Source organism: Ahaetulla prasina, chromosome 13 (assembly GCF_028640845.1).
Source record: "Ahaetulla prasina isolate Xishuangbanna chromosome 13, ASM2864084v1, whole genome shotgun sequence".
Classification (NCBI taxonomy): domain Eukaryota; kingdom Metazoa; phylum Chordata; class Lepidosauria; order Squamata; family Colubridae; genus Ahaetulla; species Ahaetulla prasina.
In genome coordinates this window covers 24,408,419-24,432,308 of record NC_080551.1, presented here as the reverse complement: position 1 = coordinate 24,432,308, position 23,890 = coordinate 24,408,419, and the positions used below count along the sequence as shown (strand labels likewise).

General features: G+C 44.9%; 2 protein-coding genes across 4 annotated transcripts; one reads left to right on the top strand and one right to left on the bottom strand.

Moving 5' to 3' along the window:
- Positions 1-2,536: 2,536 nt before the first annotated feature.
- On the top strand, positions 2,537-13,700 carry DNAJA4 (DnaJ heat shock protein family (Hsp40) member A4). 2 transcript variants are annotated; one of them, XM_058156414.1, is made up of 9 exons: positions 2,537-2,599; positions 3,684-3,777; positions 5,227-5,364; positions 9,123-9,303; positions 9,963-10,067; positions 10,862-11,089; positions 11,707-11,937; positions 12,041-12,141; positions 13,321-13,700. In XM_058156414.1, the coding sequence occupies exons 3-9, from the start codon at positions 5,233-5,235 to the stop codon at positions 13,534-13,536; spliced, it is 1,194 nt and encodes a 397-aa protein (XP_058012397.1). In that variant the 5' UTR covers positions 2,537-2,599; positions 3,684-3,777; positions 5,227-5,232; the 3' UTR covers positions 13,537-13,700. The 2 variants fall into 2 exon arrangements, with proteins under 2 accessions (XP_058012397.1, XP_058012398.1); XM_058156415.1 differs by lacking the exons at positions 2,537-2,599; positions 3,684-3,777 and having other exon boundaries at positions 5,227-5,427.
- Positions 13,701-14,831: 1,131 nt separating this feature from the next.
- On the bottom strand, positions 14,832-22,243 carry SKIC8 (SKI8 subunit of superkiller complex). Of its 2 annotated transcripts, none has more exons than XM_058156412.1 (11): positions 21,973-22,243; positions 20,646-20,722; positions 20,524-20,551; positions 19,583-19,688; positions 18,218-18,390; positions 17,472-17,620; positions 16,456-16,549; positions 16,264-16,357; positions 15,835-15,927; positions 15,194-15,272; positions 14,832-15,099 (listed from the first exon to the last, which is right to left on the bottom strand). In XM_058156412.1, the coding sequence occupies exons 1-11, from the start codon at positions 22,226-22,228 to the stop codon at positions 15,010-15,012; spliced, it is 1,239 nt and encodes a 412-aa protein (XP_058012395.1). In that variant the 5' UTR covers positions 22,229-22,243; the 3' UTR covers positions 14,832-15,009. The 2 variants fall into 2 exon arrangements, with proteins under 2 accessions (XP_058012395.1, XP_058012396.1); XM_058156413.1 differs by lacking the exon at positions 21,973-22,243 and adding an exon at positions 21,783-21,804.
- Between the last annotated feature and the right edge of the window lie 1,647 nt (positions 22,244-23,890).

Here is a 23,890-nt window from a genome sequence, read left to right as displayed (position 1 = left end):
AGCCAATGTACGAATTGCGATTTGATGAAACAATGATGACCTGCTTTTTAAAGGCTGGTGACCACATCTAATTTTGGGATGAGATTGACAAGGAGTTTGGATGGCCCTCCAATGTAAAAAGGCAGCTTTTTATTAAAAAGAAAAAGGATAGTGTTTTTTCAGTGTTATTTTTCCTAGGGTTTAAAATAAACTCTGCTGAAATGCACACTGCTGAAATTACTGTATACTGGAATGATCACTGTTGTAAAATTAGTTGACAGTGACATGTATTAAAAATGGATATTAAATTATTTTTGTGATTGTGCTAAGCTTCTTTTGAGGTGTACGTTTCCAGTTCTGGATTATCCCAAAAGTGGAATGAAGCACCAGGTCATTTCTGGCAATCAAAGGGAGTTAAAAAATCCCAGGAAAGTTTATGGGCCATCTGAAGTTTGGAGTCCTCATGAATTGTCCAATGCTATGATGGAAGAAAGAGGAAAATTAGACCAGCAGGAAAAAAAATGCAAGTGTATCTAAGCAACAATAATGACGAAGGATAGCAACATTCCATGAATTCCATTTGACAGTTGGCTAGAGAAAAAAATAGATGGAAAATTCTCTGATGGGTTACTCGGTGAAAGGATGAATCTTCTCAGCTTCTTTTCTTCTGAAGCAGCCTCTCCTAAATGATTACCATTGTTCCATCTTCTGCTTCCCAAGTTGGCCAAAATGTCTTCCAACATTTCATTCATTAAATGAATTGTCACATTCAATGCAGGTAAGTTCCTTGCCAGAATGACAGGGTTGTTAAGAGTCACTGCTCTACAAAAACTTAATTAAAGCGGGTTAAATTAAAAAATAAATTAATGGATATCCACGGGGTGGGGTCACAAAAAGTCAAGATGGTAACCGCAGCTCCAAGCTCCACATTGTATGTAAAAACTGGAGCAGATTTTTACATGCACCAAGGTAGCCAGCATCTCCAAATCTTTGACTTTCCTTTGTGAACACCCCTGAATCAACATAACCCTTTGTGTTGCTTCTTATAACTTCGGTGCCTTTTCTCCACTTTTATGGATAAACAAAAGTCATGGAGTCCAAAGAAGATAAAAGAAATCCTGGGCAGTCATCATCAGAAGATAAAAAAGCCAAAGATCAATCCAATGAAGAGAAAAAAAGTAAGGAGTCCAACGCAGAGGGCAAAAAACCTAGTGAGAGTCCCACAGAGAACGAGGAAGCCAAAGAAGCCGATAGCCACGCAGTAAGGCAAAATTATCATTTGTTTCATGCGTTTTCCCTTTTAATTCCTCTGTTTCCTTCCAGGGCTATTTTTATAATTATCCAATTTTTCATAAAAGCAATTGCAGATTAATTCTAGAATAAAAGCCTGGGGGCCATGCGAGTTTTCTCCCAATAGAAGAGAATACTGGCAGCTTGAGGTTCAACCATGTAGTTCTTGACATTGCTGAGGTTGGTGGTTGGCTTGTAGGCATCTCATTACCCAGCTTGGCACCATCATCAGTTCCAGCAGAGATGGGGGGGTTGGCTGCTGGTTTATTGAGAGCAGGTTGCCCTGCCAGTTTTGGTGGGCCTGTGGTTTTTACCCTCAAGGAGGAAGCTAGATCCCCAAATTAGATCTGTCTAATATACAGGCAGGTCCTCGGTTTATGACCATCCAGTGATCGTTCAAATGGCGCTGAATGAGGACTTAGAATGGCTCCTTGGAGTTCTGGCCGCTGCAGTGACAGTTGGTTCACCTAATTAGGATCTTCCAAATTCTTACAAGCAAAGTCAATGGGGAAGCCAGCAGGAAGTCATAAGTGATGGTCACGAGGTCCTCGTTTAACGACGGCAGTCGCAGACTTGCGCCAGAATTGCCATTGCATCCAAGATATGTAGCAACAGAAGCGCCCCGTGCAATCGGATCTAATTCCTTTAAGAAAATATCTCTTTGTTGGGAAGGAGTTCCGTATTATTATTGTTATTATTATTATTTGGGGATCTGTTTTGCATTGCATTGAAGGGCTCCAAGCGGGCTGCTACTTTTGTTCAAGCCAACCCTGTGAGGTGGGCCAGGCTCAGCAAATTGGAATCACATAGAATCCCTCCTTTAGCCTTCCTAAGGCCCTGGACCTAGACAGGATCACTCAGCGGTCAACACCCGCCGGGACTGCCTGTAAAAAAAAATAAATCTGAATTTTAAAAGATTTCTTGAGGAAAAGTCCTCCCCCAGGAACCCTGAGGCGGCGTTACGCTATTAGCGTAGCGAAGCCGCTTCTGAGCCGGCCGGTGCGCAATTTGTTTCCCCCTTTACGCGGGCGGCGTAACTCAGGCGGGCTTTCCCCTCGCGACGAGCGGGCGAAGATTTGGCGAGGGGGGCGTGGCCGCGTCGGCTCTCGCCCCGCCTCCTTCATTCCCCTCCGCGCGCCCGATTGGTCCGTCTCCCGGCGGCTGCCGAGGCTCCGTCCAGACGGTTCTAGAGACTGGTCGTGACGTCACGGCGGCGGCGTTCCAGAAAGTTCGCGGCGGCGCCTATAAAAGCACCGCAGCCGCCGGGCGCCGCGCCAGGATCCAGAGAATCGGGGCGGGTGGAGGTTGTGCGCGCGCGGGGGCGGCGAAGGTAAGACTCGGGGGCTGCCCGTGATCGCTGAGGCGTGACAGGGCAGGAGAAGCTCCGGAGGGAGGGAGGCTGACATCGCGCCCATGGGATTGGACTACTTGGACTACAAATCCCATCATCCGCCCGTCACGTGTTGCGCCCTTGTCCTGATGGGGGAGGATTGCGGTTGCGACGTTTAACTGGGTGGGCGAGCGGCTGTGGATGATGGGAGTTGTAGCTCCAAAGAGCTGGGGAGAGGAGGAGGAGGAGGAGGAGAAAGAAGGGGGTTCGTACTGGTCTGGGCGAGGATCACGGGGGTTGCAGTCCAAAAGGGGAAGGGCAGTGGGGGGAGGGGTTGGTTGCACGGGTGGATGGGCATTGTAGTCCAAACGGGTTTTCGTTTTGAGCTATGGCTGTGGAAGATGGGAGTTGTAGCTCCAAGGAGCTTGGGAAAGGAGGGTTAGAAAAAGGGGGTTCGTACTGGTCTGGGCAAGGATCATGGGAGTTGCAGTCCAAAAGGGGAGGGGCAGTGGGGGGGTTTGTAGTCCAAACGGGGTTTTATTTTGAGCTATGGCTGGGGATGATGGGAGTTGTAGCTCCAAGGAGCTTGGGAAAGGAGGGTTAGAAAAAGGGGGTTCGTACTGGTCTGGGCAAGGATCATGGGAGTTGCAGTCCAAAAGGGGAGGGGCAGTGGGGGGGGGTTTGTAGTCCAAACGGGTTTTTATTTTGAGCTATGGCTGGGGATGATGGGAGTTGTAAAGCTCTCAGGGAGGGGATGAGCAGGCAGAGGGGTCCGTTATATTTGTATAAATTAAGGAGGGGAAATTCCTTTGGGCCAGAATTGCAATTCCAGGTGGGGGGAAATGAACGGTTCTGCAGAGAAGCCATAATTGGGTTGCCGCCCCCACCCAGGATCTGAAAGACACACACACACCCCACAAAAAAACCCCTAGTAGACCTTCATTGGAAAGGAAGAATGTTAATAAGACCAATATTAATAAATCCGGAATTGGGGAGAACCCAAAAGATCGAGATTAACAGTTGGAAGGGACCTTGTAGGTCATCTAGTCCAACCCCCATGCAGACCCTACACCATTTTTGACAGATGGCGGCGCAGTCGCCTCTTGAAAGCTTCCAGGGATGAAGTTCCCACACGATTTTTGATAATCTCCCAAAGGTGCTCTTTCGAGAGGCAAAAGGTGAGTGATGAAAAATTCCTAATTCTTCCTGGTCCGGCTGGGACTTTCATCAGGATAAAATTTGGGTTTTTAGGAAGAAAAGAGGGAAAGCCTGGAAAAAAGTGAAGGAGCTCCCTGAAAAAGGATTATTCATAATCTGTATTTATGCTTCCAGTGCAGTTCTCCATAGAATGGCTGGAAAGGAATCTCCCCTTCACCAGCCCCCCTGAGCTGCCTTTATTGTTATTAAATTTATCTACAGCCCATTTAGTTTTGCATTGATTTGGAATAAAGCGAGGTATGTGTATTGTGATAAACTCTAGCTGGATCAAAAATAATCCAGTTTTTTTTGGGGTGGGGGGTGTATATAATGTTGGTTTTGAAGTATTTCTAGCAGGACTAATGGATTCTGGAACAGCTTTGTTCCCTGACTTGCAAGATTCGTTTTTCTCGCCATGTACATGTAATACATCCGAACTAGACTGTTGTTTCTCTGTCTCATATAATATATGTGGGTATATGCATAATTGTATTTACAATACATAATTGTATTGTGGTGGTTTATTTTGTCGTGTTTATGTAATGTATATTGAAAGTGGTGACCCTTTGAGAGCTAAATGCAACAAAGTTTCATTCTAATGTATGCCGATTAGTGTACATTCAAAGAGTTCTTCTAAATTCTAAGCTGGTGCATAACTAGTTGTTTATTAAGCTTGTGACTGTTCCTAGGGCTGAAATGCTGTGCACCTGTCAGTTTCCATGGCCTTGTGTTGTTGTGGGGAAAATAGAAGTATTGGGCATCTTTGCTGCCTTGAGTAATTTTTAAAAATAATGAGGTGAGGCATAAATAAACTTTAAAGAGTTTTAAGTATGGCTTATATGCTGCCCTGGCTGGTTATTGTGTGATTTAGTTTGTGAATCAAGTTTAAGAAATAATTGAGCCATAAACGCAAGAACTGTCTCTGTCCACACATCCCCACTCCAAAATTGTTCATTTTTGCTTTTAGGCATCCCAGGTCAAGAATGCTTCCCCCCCCCCCCCCCCCCCAATTTCAACAGCAAGATAAGCATTTGAGATGAGCAAGTTGGCTTCTTCCCTGAAATGATGCACAACAGGTTTCACAACAAGAAAAAAAGGCCACTCATAAGCGATGATTGATTATGCAAGGAATTGTTAATTTGTTTAAGGTTGCTTAAAGAAAATGCAAAACACAGGTTTTCCTGTGGGTGCCCAACCTTGGCAACTTGAAGACCTGTGGACTTCAACTCCCAGAATTTCCCAGACAGCATGATATCCACAAGTTGCCAAAATTGGATACCCCTGACCTAGACTGTAACAGAAAAGTAGAATTCTGTGTGTGTGAACAAAGGGAAAAAATGCCCTTCCCGTAAACAAAAAGAATATTGAACTGGAAATATTGGAGCTTGAGGTATTGAGTGATGGTTGGTTTGTTTCTCTCGCCCTCTTAGGCAACCATGGTGAAGGAAACGGGCTATTACGACACTCTGGGAGTGAAACCCAATGCCACCTCCGATGAAATTAAGCGTGCCTACCGCAAGCTAGCATTGAAGTACCATCCTGACAAGAACCCCAGCGAAGGCGAGCGGGTATGAGCTGAAGTTAGATGGGGGAGACACTTTGGGGTCAACCTGAGCATCCAGGACCTAAAGGTGCCTTTGCTGTGTAATCTGTGTAATCGACTTGACTGTATTCGTGGGAAGGAGACGCACAGTTCACCCAAAAAGACTGCTGCTTATGGAAGAGAATATTTGTAGCTCAGGGTTGGACTGTGGGATCCTTGGTGCTCACTGAGCTTGGCAGTTTTCTTGCAGACATTTTATGACCCAACTAGGTAACATCATCAGTGTCAAGGGGCTGTAGTGTACTGGTGATGTTACCCAGTTGGGTCACGAAACTTCTGCAAGACAACGAAGTTCAGAGGGCCCTAAAACTGCTATTAGTGCTTTCAGGATGGGTCTCTGTTTGAACAGGTTGCATAGGACGATCATCCCACTCTAACCTGATTCTTGCCTTGTGTATGTAGTCCATCGAATTGTACTACAGGGTCCAGCAACTGACGCGGTCGTAAAGTGTGACATCATGTCACTGTGCTGACATATGATGGCAGTTGGAGCAGCGTCAATGGCAGTTGGTAGGCAATTCCCATTTGCGACTTCCTGCTGGCTTCCCCAGTGACTTTACTTTTCGGAAACCAGCCGTGAAGGTAACGAAGTGGCAAAGGTGTCACTGCAAGCAGCAGCCACAGCTACCAGGAACAGTCCTAGGTCCCCTCATTCATTTCTATTAGAATTTTGCTCCTTCAAAAAGGTCATTTCCTGCTAACTTTGGTTATGGGAAGCCGGCAGGAAGTTACCTCGCCTAGCAACTGTGGGATTCAAGTAATGATGGCAACCAGGGCTTCTGCCTCTAAGCAATGAGCTCTCACTTTGTGACCGCTTAGAGACAGAAATCCCACTCCCAAACAGTAAGTTGAGGATTACTTGTATTAGAAAATTTAACTCTTGCTTCTGATAATTGTCATCCAGGTTGGTGCTGATGGGAGTTGGAGTACATCTTTGATTTAGACCTGGAGAGCTTTCCTAAGACATCCTTCCTTACTGCCTGAAAAATCATCTTGTTCTATTGTGCAATTATCCTTATCAGACAGTTGAGCTTTACATTTGACAGAAAAGCAGAGCGTAATTATTTTTAAATAATGGGTGTAGCCAGCATTACAATTTTACCTGGGAACCTGGTTCAAAATATCCAGTAAATTTAAAAAGAGTATTTTCATTTGTTTCATATGTTTGAGGTACTAACAAAGTCCAATTTATACCTGGTGGAAAAGCAGCAAATATGAATAAGAAACTATCAAACTTCATGGCAGTGTACTGGGGGGCGGGGCGGGGGAGTTAATTGATGAATGGAAGTTATGCATGAACTCTTAATTTTCAGCTAGGAAGTGAGTCTTTAACATGCTGATGTTGGGTCACAAAACAATTTGAGGGGGGAGTGTTTTAAGCAACCACACTTGCAACATTTCTGTACGAGCAAAAAAAAACCAAAACCCTGTTAATTTCAAATGAATAAAATTTATCAAACGTGTCACATGTGCATATTTTCATTTCAGCACTGATTACAATGGCCTTTGTCTGGAAACGGGAGTTTTGTACTTTGGCAGGGAACATATCATTTTTTGTACAGTAGAAAAACATTGGGTACTTCGCTTGAGTCCCAGACACAACATCCAGTTTCTTTGGATTATAAATAAAACGGTGGTTGACTGCAGTTTTGCTGTAACAAATCTCAGCTTGTTACAGTTTTGGTGTAGCATCCTTTGTGATCACAGCCTGCGATGCACAGCTGGGCCGTGATACAAAACTGCATTACCTGTGTCTGAGCCTGCAGTTTCATAGTGTACATAACTTGGAAATAATCCTGCTAAATTCAAGAGAGTTTATTTTTGAGCAAAGATGCGTAACACAAAAGCGTTGAATTCAGTCTTTTCCTGGGTGGACATGCCAAATTTGAAGGAAATGCCGACATGTTTATTATCTCCCCACGATTTCTAACAGTGCACCGATGGAAATTTTGAAAAGGAAATAGCTAGTTGCTTTGAGGCTGGGAAGATGAAAGCTATTTCATGGAACTGCTTTAGCCAGTTCTTTTACATTTTCTCATGCAGGATGTGTTTCCTGTAATGAAAATCCCACTCAACATTGCATAAGAACAGGTTGACCTAATACTCCTGGATGATGTTGTGTATACATTTAATCGCACACTTTTGAGGTGAGATATGAAGGGTTGATAACGGGCCAACTTAAAATGCCTCAAAACGTTTTTTGTCCAAAAATTAAAAGCACTGTATATCCAGGGCCACTGCATTAGGCAAGTTGCAGAGGATAATGAAATCCTAACTTGATTACATCCACTGTCTAGTTTGATGGTATATTTATAGCTATAGCATCAGTGAAAGTTCATAATAAAGAAATAGGAGCACGATAAAACATTCTTGCAGGCAAAAGAAGGAACATCTTTCAACTTGGAAGTAAGTAGCATTTGATGTTTCCATTTATAGAAATGGCTCAAGTTTGCAGAACTGAATTTTGAATTTAAGATACAGGCACTGTTCAAAGAGGAAGAAAAATATGTATATTGAATTAAAAATTCAGTTTTGCCAATATATTTTATATAACTGGTGGCATTTGAGAAAGCTGCAATTTGGGATCTCTCCGGCAAATCATTCTCTCCTACCAAGCAACAAATTCCCCATGTTAGCAGAAGTCTGCACTTAATGCAGCGTCCTTGGCTGATGCTCCACAGGAGCCAACCTTGTACATACATCTTCACACTTACTGAATTTTTTTCTAGCTCCTGATATCACAGACAGGAGATGCGGAATGCAAACAAAAACTGGGGAATCTAAAATCGCAAGAGGCTTCCCTTGACCAATGACTACATTCCTAGGCTTTTCCCTTGTAACTAAGAAGCAGAACAAGAGAGAGAGGATGCGAAGGAGGGAACATTGTAGGAATTGACTAATTTTCAGATGCAAGCAGAGTATTGGCTGTAAGAAGAAACTGATGTTAACATCTTTTGTCCTTAAAGTTGAGAAACGGAACAGGAGTCCATAGCTTCATTTTGTGCTGCACAATTAAACGGAAAAAGTAAAAGGAAAAATGAGCCTGTTCTTTGGTCCATTATTGTCCACTCAAAAGTCTGCACTGGAAGTCCTGTGCCTCCAAATCACCTCCTCTGTCTCTGCAAATAGGTGTAGACACAAACACACAACTGTGTGTACACATACACTTAGGTGGAGATAGACAGTCACAGATCTTCCAGGTGCTTTCAACGGAAGCTCCGGAATCTGTTACCCATCTCTTTATTTTTTTTATGGCTTGCGAGAAGCTTCCAAACGAGCTTTCACTTCATATGAAAAACCCTCCCTCTGAACTGCATGAAACTGGGCAGAAGGTACTCCCCTCCCACCTCCCCATGTAAAATGTCACCATTCTGGCTTGGAAGTGGATTTTAACATTTTAAGGGTGGGGGGCTCAAGCAAGATCCCCATGGTATTTAAACCAGTAGGCCTGTTTCGGGGATTCAGGGGAATTAACTCTCAAGTTCTCAGTGGAAGCAGCCAGAAGGAGCTCTTGAACACCACAAAACGGGCACTTTAGGAAAAATTCCAGGGAATGACTGACCAATGATATGAGATCTACACCTTTTTTAAAAAAAATCCGAAATGTGGATGGTGTGCTATTCTCGTGTATAGAGGTTCAGGCATTTTTTTTAAAAAGTTGAGTTTTTCCTGTGGTGCCAGCCAGTTATTCAGAGGGTTTCTCTCTTTCTCTCTCTTTCTTAGTTTAAGCTCATTTCCCAGGCTTATGAGGTCCTGTCGGATCCGAAGAGGAGAGACCTCTATGACCAGGGTGGCGAGCAAGCCATTAAAGAAGGCAGCTTAAGTGGCGGCAATTTCTCTTCGCCCATGGACATCTTCGACATGTTTTTTGGCGGCGCTGGCCGGATGAATCGAGAGAGAAGAGGTAGGGGCTTGTGTTTTAAAGCATTGGAAGGAAACTGGAGAGGTTATAATGTGTTCTACGTCAATGATCATGCAGGAAAAAGTACTTTTTTTTTTTTTAAGCAAAGGTTAATTGTGCTTCAATACGGATGACTTTATTCAGAGCCAAATGGTTTGCAGGGGAGAGAATTGCAAAGCTAAAGACTGTAACACGGGGGTCTCCAACCATGGCAATTTTACGACTTTTGGACTTGCCAACTCCCAGGATTCCTCAGCCAGCTTATCCACATAAAATTGCCAAGGTTGGAGGTCCCTGCTGTAGTAAATTCATGGCAGTTTGGTTTTCTGTCTGGACATTGAAAATTCTGGGTATTTTTCTGTGCTAGTGAATTCCCCTAGAAATTTGGCCAGGAAGAAGGTGGAATCAGACATGAGTTTTGCAGTTTCAGACCTGTTTTTGAGAAATGGTCGACTAGATGAGTGAATACGGTGCTTTGGAAAAATAATTAATTTGGAAGATAAACCTTATTGCAACACTAGTCATGGGGCAATACTTTTAATTGTCTTTTAACTTTTCTGCAAAGGACGGAGGCTGCCTTGTTAGGTATACCGGTAGCTCTACTGGAAACTTTGAAATGCACCTTGGCTATTGTTAATTGTCTGCCCTTCTGTTTTCATCAGGTAAGAATGTTGTCCATCAGTTGAGCGTCACGCTGGAGGACTTGTACATGGGAGCCACAAGAAAACTAGCCCTTCAGAAGAACGTTATCTGTGACAAGTGCAAAGGTAATAATTTCTTGATTATAAAGGACTGCAAGAGTTGAGTACAAAAGTTGGCCCCTTTTCAGGAATTTTAGGAACTGCTCTTGCCTTCTTGACCAAAAATGCTGACCATTTCACGCAATACATTTTAAGACACCAGCTGTCTTTCAAGTAAAGCAGATTTTGTGACGCGGTGACTCATCAGGAATGTTTAATCCAACCACAGGAATAGATCACCAGTGTGTTAGATTCATCTCATGGATGTTGCCTTGAACGAATATCGCGAATGAAATCTGCTGGGATATTCATTCTTTCCTCTGCCTCAATCCAGCTTTTTCAGAGAGAGGCCTTGGTAAAGCTAGCGTAGTAACAGAATGTTGCCATTAAAAAAGAAGCATTAACCAAAACAAAACAAATTTGTTTAGAAACCGGAGTGAGAGCTCCTCCAGTTTGTGAAATTTCATACCGTCCTTGTTACCGTCCATTTGCAAATATGAGAAATTTATAGATAAGTTTTGCTTCATAGTTTGGTCGAGTGTCCTACACAAACATGAATAGGCCAAATAAGGCAATTTCCCTGTTTTTTGTTCAGAATGCATAAAAAGTACCCCTAGTTTTACAAAGAGGCATAACTTTATCGACTGAAATGCGAACAGTTGAAATGCAGGTCTGTCTCCCCTGAATTTTAGATACAATGCAGACTTAATCCTGTTCTCGCATGAGACAGATGCTGGAAACCCTATTCATCACCACAGAGATCCGTATTCAGTTTGGAGAGCTGAACAAAACCCATTTTTATGTGTGTTTCTTCTTCCAAGGTTACGGTGGGAAAAAAGGGGCCGTAGAAAAATGCCCCACCTGCAAAGGGCGAGGCGTTCAGGTGTTGGTCCAGCAGATCGGACCCGGGATGGTGCAGCAGATTCAGACCGTGTGTCCGGACTGCAAAGGCCAAGGGGAACGGATAAATCCCAAGGACAGGTGTACCAACTGCAACGGCAACAAGGTGGTTAGAGAGAAAAAAATTATCGAAATTCACATCGATAAAGGTAAGAGTTGGAACATTGCCAGGGGGCGTGGGAGATGGCTGCGGAGCTCAGTTATGCTAGAGAACCTCAGATGCTCAAATCTTTGTCACCTTAAGTACCGGGGCTTTTGAAACCCAATAGACAGGGCCTCCTTTTGGTATCGCTGTTCTCTTGAGAAGTAACCTTTTTAAGTGGCAAAGCTGCACCTCTTGTTGTGAAAGGCCGTTCTTGACGTTCTTCGGAACTACATTTTGGTTCCTTGTAGTAATTTTTGGTGTGTGCCAAACGGGCTCCCCCAATTCCTGTTCCAACCGCAGGCTTCTGTAATTTAATTTTAGGATTAGAACATGCAGACGGGCAACATCGTCTTCCGTTCTTTTACATTCTCACTTGCAAACACAGACGAACGTGTGAATTAAAGTGTGAAGTTGTTCCGGTACACTGGCACCAAAGAACATCACACAGAAATACTTTGCTTGTGATCAAGACATTCCCCTCTCCCCTCCCCCTCCCTGGTAGTGGTAGTTGAGTCAGCTGACTTGAAGTGAATCCTTTGGTTGTTATTCACACGTGTTTCTGAGTCAAGGGACTCCTGTCCTGAATTCAGCCCTATTTCTCTGGGCTCTCTTGTTTTCTAGGTATGAAAGATGGCCAGAAACTCGTCTTTCACGGAGAAGGCGATCAGGAACCCGACCTAGAACCGGGAGATGTCATTATTGTACTGGATCAAAAAGATCACTCTGTATTTCAGAGGAGAGGCAATGACTTGGTGATGAAAATGAAAATCCAGCTGACGGAGGCCTTGTGCGGCTTCAAGAAGAGTGTGGAGACGCTGGACGACAGGGTCCTCCTCATATCCTCCAAACCAGGTACGCTTGGCCTCTTTTTGGGGGGAGGGGCTGCGTTTTTTGTGTCAATGTAGAGCTGCATTTACATTTTAGACCTGGTGTAACGCCCCGGCTCTCCCAACAGGGGAAGTGATAAAACACGGAGACATCAAATGCATCATCAACGAAGGGATGCCGATCTACAAATCCCCCTTGGAGAAAGGATCCTTGATCATGCAGTTTTTGGTAAGGAAGGCTTTTTAAAAAGGGATTATTTAACGCAGGCATGGAGGGTGAACGGATATTAGCAGCTAAAACTTGGGGGTTTGTGCCTTTAATGATCTGCTGTAAACTCCTGCTGAACTCGGCATTGGGGAGGGAATGGGACAGTTTTGATAGCGGGGAATAAAAGGGCTCCTCTGCATCAATAAAACCCACATTTTTAACAGATTTAGTGTCGAATAATCAGTGGAGTTTATATCTCAAGATGAATCTCCAAGCTTGTTTGTGGGGCGGAGCCTGAATTCAGAATCAGAACAGAAGCTGGAAGGGACCTTGGAGGTCTTCTAGTCCAGCCCCCTGCTTAAGCAGGAGAGCTTACACCCATGATGGTGAACCTATGGCATGCGTGCCACAGGTGGCATGCGGAGGCATTTCTCTGGGCATGCGAGCCATCGCCCTAGGTCAGGTCCACCATGCATGCACGCGCAGTTCCCACCGGCCAGCTGATTTTCGGGTCTCTGCCATGCATGCGGGAGACGCGCACACATGCCCATGCCTCCCCACCCCACCCAGGAGTCTCCACGTGGCCCATTTTGGATGCCAGATAATTTTTTTTTTTTTTTTGTTTACATTTATACCCCGCCCTTCTCCGAAGACTCAGGGCGGCTTACAATGTATAGGGCAATAGTCTCATTCTATTTGTATATATTTACAAAGTCAACTTATTGCCCCCCCAACAATCTGGGTCCTCATTTTACCTACCTTATAAAGGATGGAAGGCTGAGTCAACCTTGGGCCGGGCTCGAACCTGCAGTAATTGCAGGCTTTGTGTTCTTAATAACAGGCCTTACCAGGCAGAGCTAAACCGGCCCTTACCGAACCCCTAATCACGGGGTTCACGCAGAGGCTCTGAGAGGGCGAAAAACAGGCCTACCAAAAACTCTGGATGGCCAGGGGAGGCCTCTGGAAAAGCCTCCAGAGCCTTGGGAGTGTGAAAAATGGGCCTACCGGAAGTCTGGAAATGGGCCATTTCTGGCCTCGAGGCTTCAGGGAGGCCTGCTAAGCCCAAAACGGTGTGCTGGGGTGGGGGTCGCATGCGGGAGGGGGGTGTGAGTGCATGAGGGGAGCGCACACGTGAGCGAGCCAGACCCGTGGCAATTCTGGCCTTAACTCGGGTTCAAATCCTCTCTCTCTCTCTCCCAGGTTGCCTTCCCCGAGCATCACTGGCTTCCCAACGATCAGCTCCCTCTCTTAGAAGCCCTGCTGCCTCCCCGGGAGCAAGTGATGGTTTCCGAAGAGATGGATCATGTCGACCTGGTGGAATTCGATCCCAAAGAACGAACATACCGAAACCACGGCGAAGCCTACGAAGAGGATGAGGAAGGCCCAAGGACGGGGGTCCAGTGCCAGACCTCGTGAACCGAGCAGGTTCTGGCTGCCTGGGACTGTTAGGAAGAGCGTGAGGAATCATCGCCGGGGCTCCGTTTGTCAAGTTCGGCGCGACGAGAACAGATGTATATTAGTTCTGTTTCATATTTATGTGTTTGTGTTGTTTAAAAAAAATGGATCTGTGTAACTTGAAACCCGAATGTGCTGCTGTGCTGTTCGATACAAATACACCTTTTTCCCCCCACATTTAAAAACTAAAGCAGGGGTCTCCAACCTTGGTCCCTTTAAGACTTGTGGACTTCAACTCCCAGCTTTGCTGGCTGAGGGACTTTGGGAGTTGAAGTCCACAAGTCTTAAAGGGACCAAGGTTGGAGACCCCTGCACTAGAGTAACCGTCCCAAACCTGCAGTTTTCTGGCTCTCCAGGGCTACGAAGAATGTTTGCTGGGGATGATTAAACCAGGAGTGGGCATTTTTGAGAACCGTGCACGTAAAGGTTCCCCCAGCAGTAGTTAAAACTTGAAACGTTGCCACTTCACTTCAATAAGATGGTCTCCAGATCCTAGATTATTTAAGAGGCATTTTATTAAATAAAATATTGGGACCATTTTCTGGCGTGAACCCTGAATGGTTGGATGCTCGGATGGGAACTTCTACAGGGAACCCGAAGAGTTTGGAAGAGGGCTCCTTTATATTACTGGGTGTACAGGTAGTCCTCAACTTGCAACAGTTCATTTAGCGACCGTTCAAAGTTACAACGGTACTGGAAAAAAGGGTTTAATGAGAGTTTTTCACACTCGTAACTGTTGCAGTATCCTCTGGGTCACATGATCAAAACTTGGGTGCCTGGCAACTGACTCAGGTTTATGACGGTCGCAGCGTCTGGGGTCATGTCATCCCCTTTTGCGGCCTTCCGACAAGCGAAGTCAACAGGAAAGCCGGATTCACTTAACAGCGTGGCTAACTTAACTGTTGCAAGAAAGGTCGTAAAACGGAGCAAAGTTCACTTAAATGTCTCTATGAGCAGTGGAAATTTTGGGCTTCGCTGCGGTCGTAAGTCGAGGACTACCTGTATCCCAAATCGAAATGCATTACAGCAAAGAAATTAGAGCTACAGAGCCAAGGGCACATTGTGTGGTTTTGTTTGGCAGCAACACCACAAGGATTGTTGTGATTTCCTAGTTGTGGAGCCAACACTAAAGGAACGGAGCCCGATTCTGTTCAGCTACGGACAATCCTTCACACGGATCTGCCCAACTTTGGAACGCAATATTGTAATTCTGCAAAACAAGCAATAGCGCCAAGAGGAAAAGACTGAATCGTTGCCCAGATTCCACAGTAAGGGTTTATTTAGCTTTAAAATAATTTTTTAAAAAACCAAAATAGCAAAGTGCCCACCTAAATAATTTTCAGATTTCCATCTATTAGATTTTTCTTGACCCAAAAAAAAAAGTATCAAAACACTTTTGGACAACCGACACTGTAGCCATCGCGAGCAGAAATCTTAGACGGGACAGTCGTAAACGTGTATTTCTTGATCGTCCCCAACGGAAACAATTTTTGAGCCGTTTCCGTTGTACTGCACTCCCCAGACCTACGGGCGGGAGAGAAGGGCCCAGCAAGTTAGCAGGAAGGACAGCCAGGGACGGGCTGCCCCAAAGATCACCTCCCACTCTTGACCTCCCTACCTGGTCTTGATGGTCAAAGAAGGTGTGGGCACAGGTCCTGGAAGGCACGTCCCAGACTTTGACCGTTTTGTCTGATGAGCTGGAATTGGGGAGGGGAAAAAGGGATTGGCTTGCTTAATTCCAGGACTGACTCCCTTGTCTATAGGAGTCCTTCTAAAAGTTACGTGCGCTTATGTAAAGTATTTATTGATTAGTTTTCTCACCTGCCTTTTGTACAATTAAAGTTCACTGATTGGTAGATGTGGATGATAAATCTAGCAATGGCCAATTTTGGAGAGATTCCTTCCCTCCCTCCCTTTATCTTCCTTCCCCATCATTTCCTCTCCTCTCATTTTCTCATTCCTTCCTCCATCTTTCTTCCTTCTGTCCTTCCTTTGCTCGTCTTCCTACTTTCTCCCCCTTTTATTTTCTCTTTCCCTCCTATTCCTCACTCCATCTTACTTTCATCTTTTTTCCTCATCTCCCCCTTTCCTTCTCTCCCTCCCTCTCTTTCCCTCCTCTCACTCCTTCCTTCATCGTCTTTGTATCTTCTGTCCTTTCCTCATCTTCCCTCTTCCTTCCCTCTCTCTGTCTTTCTTTCCTTCCTTCCCGTCCCCCAAATCTGTTGCGATTGTAGACAGAATACATGTCATTCTACTCACCTGGAAACAAAATGGGTATCATCGGGGCAAAAAGCTACATTTAATACCCAAGATCCATGGCCGCTCAGAGTGCCTGCCAAGTTGGCATGCTGTCTGTTAATTCAGAAAACAGATTCTGGGTTAGATTAAAAAAAACATCTTAAAATGATTTTCAGAATGCCCCCGAAATCCCGATACTTCTAATAAAAGAGGTAGGAACAGACAGTCCAAACTAGCAAGCTATCAGTGACAGCTTGTAACTACAAGTTGACTTCTGAGATAGGAAAGAGATACATGCCCGTTTTCGGGAGTGTTAATCCCTTGGATTCAGAAAATTCGGGAGCTGGAAGCAGAAATTCAAAGGAGGCACGGGGAACGGAGCTGGCGGGAGGATTTATGGAGAAGGGAACCGAAGCGGCAGATGGTGGGTTCAACAAGGACATCACTCACACATCATAGATCTTGATGTAGCCATCATCTGATGCTGTCACAAGCAGCTGTGAGTCCGGGGAAAACGTCAAGGAACGGATAGGCATGGCGTGACCTGAAGCGGAAGAGGTAATCAATCGCCTTGTATCTTTGGCTGCATCTTGCCTCTTATAAATCAGTTGAACTACTCCCAAAAATGTTTCCAAACCTCACCTTCCAGCGTGTGGACAAGTTTCCCGGTTGCAATATCAAAAATATTGATAATCCCGTCAATCGCTCCGCTGGCTAGATATTTTCCATCTGGACTCTAAAGCAATCAGAAACTGGTATTGAGCCCTGCCCTTTCTCCACCACATGAAGCCATGATAGTCACACCAAACGCTACGCCTCTTTACCATTTTGCATTTACACAGGGTGGAATTTGGGGACTGACCTTGATTACATTTTAGTTTAGTACAGAGGTCTTCAAACTTGGCAGCTGTAAGACACACAGCTGCTGGAGAATTCTAGGAGTTGAAGTCCACAAGTCTTAAAGCTGCCAAATTGGACCTTTCCATAATTAATCTTTTAATGCTTTGGTTATGTTATAATAATAATAACAGAGTTGGAAGGGACCTTGGAGGCCTTCTAGACCAACCCCCTGCCCAGGCAGGAAACCCTACACCACTTCAGACAAACGGTTGTCCAATCTCTTCTTAAAAACCTCCAGTATTGGAGAATTCCCAACTCCTGGAGGCAAGTTGTTCCACTGATTAATTGTTCTCACTGTCAGGAAATTCCTCCTTAGTTCTAAGTTGCTCCTCTCCTTGATGAGTTTCCACCCATTGCTTCTTATCCTGCTTTCAGGTACTTTGGAGAATAGCTTGACTCCCTCTTCTTTGTGGCAGCCCCTGAGATTTGAAAGACTGCTATCATGTCTCCCCTAATCTTTTTATCAAGTTCCTGCAACCGTTCTTCATTATGTTTTAGCCTCCAGTCCCCCAACAATCTTTGTTGCTCTTCTCGGCACTCTTTCCAGAGTTTCAACATCTTTTTTACATCATGGCAGATATATTTTGAAAATGTTTTACAGCACTGACACCCTTCCCAACCATCCCTCTCTATTCCCTCAGCGCCGCTGATAAAACCATTATAATTCAGTGCAAAGTATCTGGGATGAACTTGCAGAGTGGGAGTGATAATAACAGGTGACAATATATGCTTATTAAAAGACAAACCAAGCATCTTACGTAAGCGATACTTAGGATGAATTTCCCTCGAGTGTCCAAGGAATATTCTTTTTTCCCGGTCTCAACGCCAAATATGTTGACTTTTCCGATGTGGCTTCCGGTTGCCACATACTGGGAATCGGGAGAAAAAGCCAGCGACCAAGCGTCCACTACAGGAAAGGAAGCGGACAAAATTCTGAAATACCCAGTAATAAGTACATTCATTTTTGTTGTCAAGATTTGCACTCAGGTCTGGCAAGGAAGCAAATAATATTCTGAATAAGCAAACAGTAAATTAGTAAAGCTATTTTCAGGCCCAGTATTGATTAGTCTTTTTAACTGGATCTGGGCTATGAGCTTATTGTTTCAATGTCCGTTATGAATACATGCCCCAAAGGTGCTTCCCTTCCCCCCTTCCCCCCCCCAAAAAAGGCAACTCGACTTTTTTTGTTCTTTTTTTTTTCAGAACTGAAAAACTTCTTGGATTAGAACCAAAATATTTTCAAAGGAAAAAAAACCAAGAAAGCCAGAGTTGCCTTTTTGGATAAAGCACCTTTTGGACAACCGTGACCTGGATGACTGAGAATCTCCAGAGATTATTCACATTGTCCTCTTTATTTATTTACTTACAAATAATTAAAAAAATAAAACAACAAAACCTTCACTGCAATAACAAAGGCAGCCATAATCTTTCACCTACTAATTAAAATGGATAGGCCACAAGTAAGTGACATTTGCTCAGTTCCCAGGGTTGGGTTGAACGTTACCTGGCCCAGCATCTATTGACCTGATCTGTTTGCCAGTGTCCAAGTCCCAAATGCGGATGTGAGCATCTAATGAGCTGGACGCAGCAACGGTGCCTGTATGACTGATGTCCACAGAAACGACACCCAGCTGATGGCCTTCTAAAGTCCACTTGAGATCCAGCTTTTCCTCATTCCTTGGAGAAACAAAAAGAAAGCATTTTTCCCCCTAAAGAAGAATAAGTGGTACACCTATCCATCGTTGCCATGTGGTGTATCTAGCGATGGTTCTTGAAATTCCATTCCTGATGGCATACTTGGCTCCCAGTATCATATTTTCCTCCCAAATCTGGACTAGCAGTGTGGTCCTTGTCTGATTACCATTACTGAATCCAGAATTGCATTCATAATTTTATTGTTGTGGTCTGCCGGCAGCCTGCGGAGCTGGCAACGGAGTCAGACAGCGATGAGGCTGAAATGGGGCCGGGGCCATCGTGGAGTGAGGGGCAGTCTCCAGAGCCTCGACAGTAGTAAGGCAGAGGAACAGGAGGAGCCTGTTCCTAATGCACGCATGAGGAGAGCTGCCAGAAGGCAAGAGCAGCTCAAGCAAAGAGGATGACTCAGGAGTAGGGCCAAGGGATGATTGGCCCCTCCCATAAAGCTTAAAAAAGACCAGCAACGGCATTTGGGCTCTTTTCTGGAAAACAACATTGGTAGCTTCGTCTTTTTGCATTTATTTTGTATCGGTGTCTTCTGAACGTTTGTCAAGAAAGGCCTTTGGCAGTTTGCCTAATTGGAGCAAGGTTTACGATAGGACTGAGGAACTTGTGTTTGCTTTAATTTAGTTGAACTACGCTGGGAATGAAGTAATTCTCAGCTGTTCAAATAAAGTTGTTTTTTTTTCCACTGACTGAGTTTCCTACTACCCACTTGGGCCTGGGCCACAATATTTATGACAGTTGTTAAGCAGGTCCCTCATGAGTGACCCCCCACCTGATTCTTACAGAAATTGTTACGCGAATGCTATAATTGTTGAGCAAATAGTCATGAAATAAATACATTTTCCCTACTGGGTGTTTTTGGCCAGAAATGGGCAAAAAGTGCTGAAAACCCACAGTCATGTGACTGCAGAACACTGTGAAGAGCTGTGAACGAGAGCTGGTTACCAAATATCCAAAATGGAAACATAAAGGTGTGGGTGGGTGTAGTGTGTTTGTGAGGGAAAAACAAATCGTAACTTCAAAAACAAGTCCTAAGTAGTCCCAGAGAATCTGTTCTAACTTCAAGTGGTCTCTAAGTGGTAGGTTGTTAATTGAGGATTACCTGCATGTACTTCTCTGACTGGTTTCATACTACACAGCATTTTTAGAAAAACCACCTGGAATTTACCATTTCCAGACTTTCACCAGATCATCCAGAGAGCCTGAGATTACAGTCTCTGAGCCGTCGTTTCTGTTTTTGCCCCAAGCAACCGACCAAATTGCATCGTCGTGCGCTGAGAGAGAGAGAGAGAGAGAGAAAAGACGACTCCCGTTAGCCTCTTGCAAGAAAACAAATTCCACTGAGCAAAGCCAGCCTCACCAGCAGGAAATCTGAAAAACCCTCCACAAAGGAATTCCAGGCTTTGATGATTTGATGCTTCTGGGATCCTTTCCCTTCCCCATCGCAGCTAGTCCGGTGGGCCACACCTTCTACCTGTGAAAAGCAAAGCTGGCTTGACCTTCCCGTTATGGATCCCCTCAGTTAAGGAGGTCCAAGGAGGGACCAAGAAGGGGGGCCTTCTCCATAGTGGCTCCCTCCCTATGGGACATCATCCCCATGAAAATAAGATGGGCTCCCCACTTGACAGGCTTTTGAAAGGCCCTGAAGATATAGATTTGCCAGTGGATCTGAGAACAGCCAGGATGATACAGAGGCCATCAAGGGGTTAGTTTGATTGTTGTTGCCAAGCGATGGGGACCTACTGAGGTTTGTATTGGGGATATATTGCAGTTTTAGCGCTGTAAACCACCCAGAGTCACCGTAAGCAAGTTAGGCAGCCATATAAAGGTTCTTAATAAATAGAATATATGAACATTTTTAATAAATTGTATACATATATGTAAATGTTCTTAATAGAATATATATAAATGTTCTTAATAAATAGAATATGTACTTTTTCAAAAGAAGGGATATCCTCGTTTCATCCGTGACCTTTGGATTCCTGAACCTGCCACCTAATTTATTTTTTTATTCATTTCATTTTTATGAAATTTATTGGCCGCCCATCAGGTTAACTCCTTAAAAAGCAAACACACCAAACACAATTTAGAAAAGCAGATTTTCCTTACCTTGTTCTTGCTTGAAGAGAATGCTATACTGAAAGAGGGGGAAAAAAACAGAAGAACCAATCAGCCCCTCAATCCTCTGTCTTGTAACACGTGTGAAATAACACGACTGGGTGCTTCCTTACCTGAGTTGTCATTGTTCTCTCTCTCTCTCTCACAACCCCACTATGTGCATCAAAGCTCTGGAAGAAGGGGAAAAGTGCTGAGGGGAGAAAAAGTATTAGAATTGAATAGAATTCTTTATTGGTCAAGTGTGATTGGACACACAAGGAATTTATCTTGGTGCATATCCTCTCAGTGTACATAAAAAGACAACACACATTCATCAAGAATCATAAAATACAACACTTAACGATAGTCATAGGGAACAAATAAGCAATCAGGAAACAATATCAATATAAATTGTAAGGATAAAAGCAACAAAGTTACAGTCATCAGTGGAAGGAGATGGGTGATGAGAATGATGAGAAGATAATAGTAGTGCAGATTTAGTAAATAGTTTGACAGTGTGGTGAGATATATATATATATATATTCTGGGATTTCTGAGATAAAGGAAGAAACAGCTGCGATCACACATTGCTCCCAGAAGCACGAAACTGAAGCCTGAAGATGACGAATGAGACTTCGTCGAAACATTGCCAAGACACTTCCAATTTTATGCGGGAGAAAACCCGAATAACCAAAGACCTACATATATATATATGTATGTATGTATGTATGTATGTATGTATATATATATATATATATATATATATATATATATGTGTATGTATGTATGTATGTATGTATGTATGTATGTATGTATGTATATATGTATGTATGTTTTCTGAGGTGTATATATATATATATATATATATATATATATATGTAAGTCTTTGGTTATTCGGGTTTTCTCCACGAAATTGGAAGTGTCTTGACGTTTCGACGAAGTCTCATTCGTCATCTTCTGGCTTCAGCTTCGTGCTTCTGGGAGCAATGTGTGATTGCAGCTGTTTCTTCCTTTTTAACTGCCTGAAGATGACGAATGAGACTTCGTCGAAACGTCGCCAAGACACTTCCAATTTTACTTGGGAGAAAACCCGAATAACCAAAGACCTACATACAAACACCCGCGAAAACCTCAGAAAACATATATATATATATACACATACATACAAACGCACACACATACACATTTATATTTACATATAATTTACACACACACACATATAATATTGATATCTATATCTATCTATCTATCTATAATATTTTTAAATTTACCATGGAAAAGATACACTAGGAAGTCAAGAACATGATAAAAAAGCCACAAACCCAGATGTGGGGCGGGGGGGGGTTGCGAGGCCGGAGCCCAGATGTGGGGGGGGGAGAAAGAAGGGGTTGCTATGGAAACCGACGCGCCGCCCCCCCCCCCCCCCTCGCATCCGCTCGCTCCGCACCCCCAGCAACTCACCCGCCGGGACTACCCGTCGCCGCGCAGCAGCTGGAGGCGCCCCCTGATGACGACACGCTTTCGCCACCGAGGCGAAGGCCAGAACGGCGCGGAGTGGCGGCAAGCGGAAGCAGGTAAAGCGCTCTCTGCTGCCCCGGGGCGGTGAGGCAGAGAATCGCAAGGGCCGCTTTTTTTTGGCTCCTGGATGGCGGCGCTTCTCCGCCCGCGATGGTCCCTCGGAGCGCCGGTAGAGCAGGGTTGGGGTCCCAGGAAGCATTTCTCAGCCCTCCCCCTCCCTTGCCAGGCCGAGCAACCCTGCAGGTCTTGCAACCCGGGAATTGCATTAGGGGACCCAGTGCATGCGCGTGCATGAGTGTGCACGCCGTCCGTGCACACGTGCGTGTCCCCTGCTTGCATATCCTTTTGCTTTCTGCTTCTTGGCTCATTCGAGGCCGGCTTGAACCCCAAATAGGCGCCCCCCCCCCCAAGCTGGAAGGAGCAGCTTGCATGGTCTCCTCCCACCCTGCTGAAGCCGGCCTTCCAGCACAGGGGTCCCCAACCTTGGCAACTTTAAGCCTGGTGGACTTCAACTCCCAGAATTCCCCAGCCAGCTTTGCTGGCTGGGGTATTCTGGGAGTTGAAGTCCTCCAGGCTTAAAGTTGCCAAGGTTGGAGACCCGTGTTCCAGCACACACACACACACACACACTGCAAAAGAACCCCCCCCGCTTTGCCCCCCCCTCTTAGGATCGTCTTCCTTCCTCGCCGAGAGCAAGGGGGCCTCCTTTAACGGTCATAGGTCGAGGTCTCTTGGCTTTTCGGGGGGGCTTCAGTTGCCCCCTGGAGCAAGCCCAGCCTCTCTTCTGCCGCCCCCCCCACCTGACTCTTCCCTTCAGGGGGGAAAAAAAATCCTAACCGGCATTTGCACATCTGGATCCCTCCTGCCCCACCCACATCTGCAGCCTGGGTTTGGCCAGATGTCTTTTGGTTTCCATTCTTCTCCGCCTGAGTCAGCATGGCAGATTTTTCTTCCTGGGAGAAAACGTAGAAAGAGACTCCAAGGAGCCCGTTGGCCTTTCGTTGCTCATCCTGGAACATTCATGTCCTTTCCAAATGCCTTTGATATGCCTCATAAACCTGGTTGGGACCAGCTGGGGAGGGGGGAAAAAGGAAATTTTAAAAGCAACTTCATCAATGCTTCTCTTCTTCGGCAAATCTCGCTGACAAAAGGAACAGAAGAGCAACCTATTCATGCTTGAATAAAACGAAGTTACCCTTTTTCTCCCATTAGCATGGAAAGCTTCCCCAATTCACACATCTTCCGGTCTGTCCACCCCTTTGACTTATGTTTTACCAGCCTCAACATCCTCTGTTGACCTGAAACAAATAACCTGTTTTCTTTGAGGTTAAATGACGGGCTCAGCCGTGGCAGAGCCAAATATGTATTTCTGAAACACCAATTGCAATCAGAAGAAAGGTTATTTCTCGGTTGTTCTTCGGCAAATTGACAATTTGGGATCGGAGCTGATAAGCCCAGCACAAATCTTGGATCAAAAGATTGGGATGCTCATCAGATCTTTCCTTTAGATATAGGTAATAGATTAACAGAGTTGGAAACAGAGGTGGGTTGCAGCAGGTTCTGACCAGTTCTGGAGAACAGGTAGCGGAAATTTTGAGTAATTCGGAGAACCAGCAAATACCACCTATGATTGGCCCCGCCCCCACCTATTCTCTGCTGATCAGCTGATATCCAGCTGATCAGGAGGAAATGGAGATTTTGGAGTAACCTCCCCCCTGGAGTGGGGAAGGAATGGAGATTTTACAGTATCCTTCCCCTGCCATACCCACCAAGCCATGCCACACCCACAGAACCAGTAGTAAAAATTCTGACTGGCCCCGCCCCCACCTATTCTCTGCCTCCCAAGTCCCAGCTGATCAGG

What these genes read in the sequence shown, in the direction of transcription:
- DNAJA4 (XM_058156414.1), top strand. Translation starts at nt 5,233, where the DNA reads ATGGTGAAGGAAACGGGCTATTACGACACTCTGGGAGTGAAACCCAAT. An exon ending in ACCCCAGCGAAGGCGAGCGG is followed by an intron (nt 5,365 to 9,122) that starts GTATGAGCTGAA and finishes TCTCTTTCTTAG; the next exon opens with TTTAAGCTCATTTCCCAGGC. An exon ending in TATCTGTGACAAGTGCAAAG is followed by an intron (nt 10,068 to 10,861) that starts GTAATAATTTCT and finishes TCTTCTTCCAAG; the next exon opens with GTTACGGTGGGAAAAAAGGG.
- SKIC8 (XM_058156412.1), bottom strand. Translation starts at nt 22,228, where the DNA reads ATGCTTCCTGGGACCCCAACCCTGCTCTACCGGCGCTCCGAGGGACCA. An exon ending in CTGGTGAAAGTCTGGAAATG is followed by an intron (nt 18,391 to 19,582) that starts GTAAATTCCAGG and finishes TGTTTCTCCAAG; the next exon opens with GAATGAGGAAAAGCTGGATC. An exon ending in GTCAATAGATGCTGGGCCAG is followed by an intron (nt 17,621 to 18,217) that starts GTAACGTTCAAC and finishes CCTTTCCTGTAG; the next exon opens with TGGACGCTTGGTCGCTGGCT.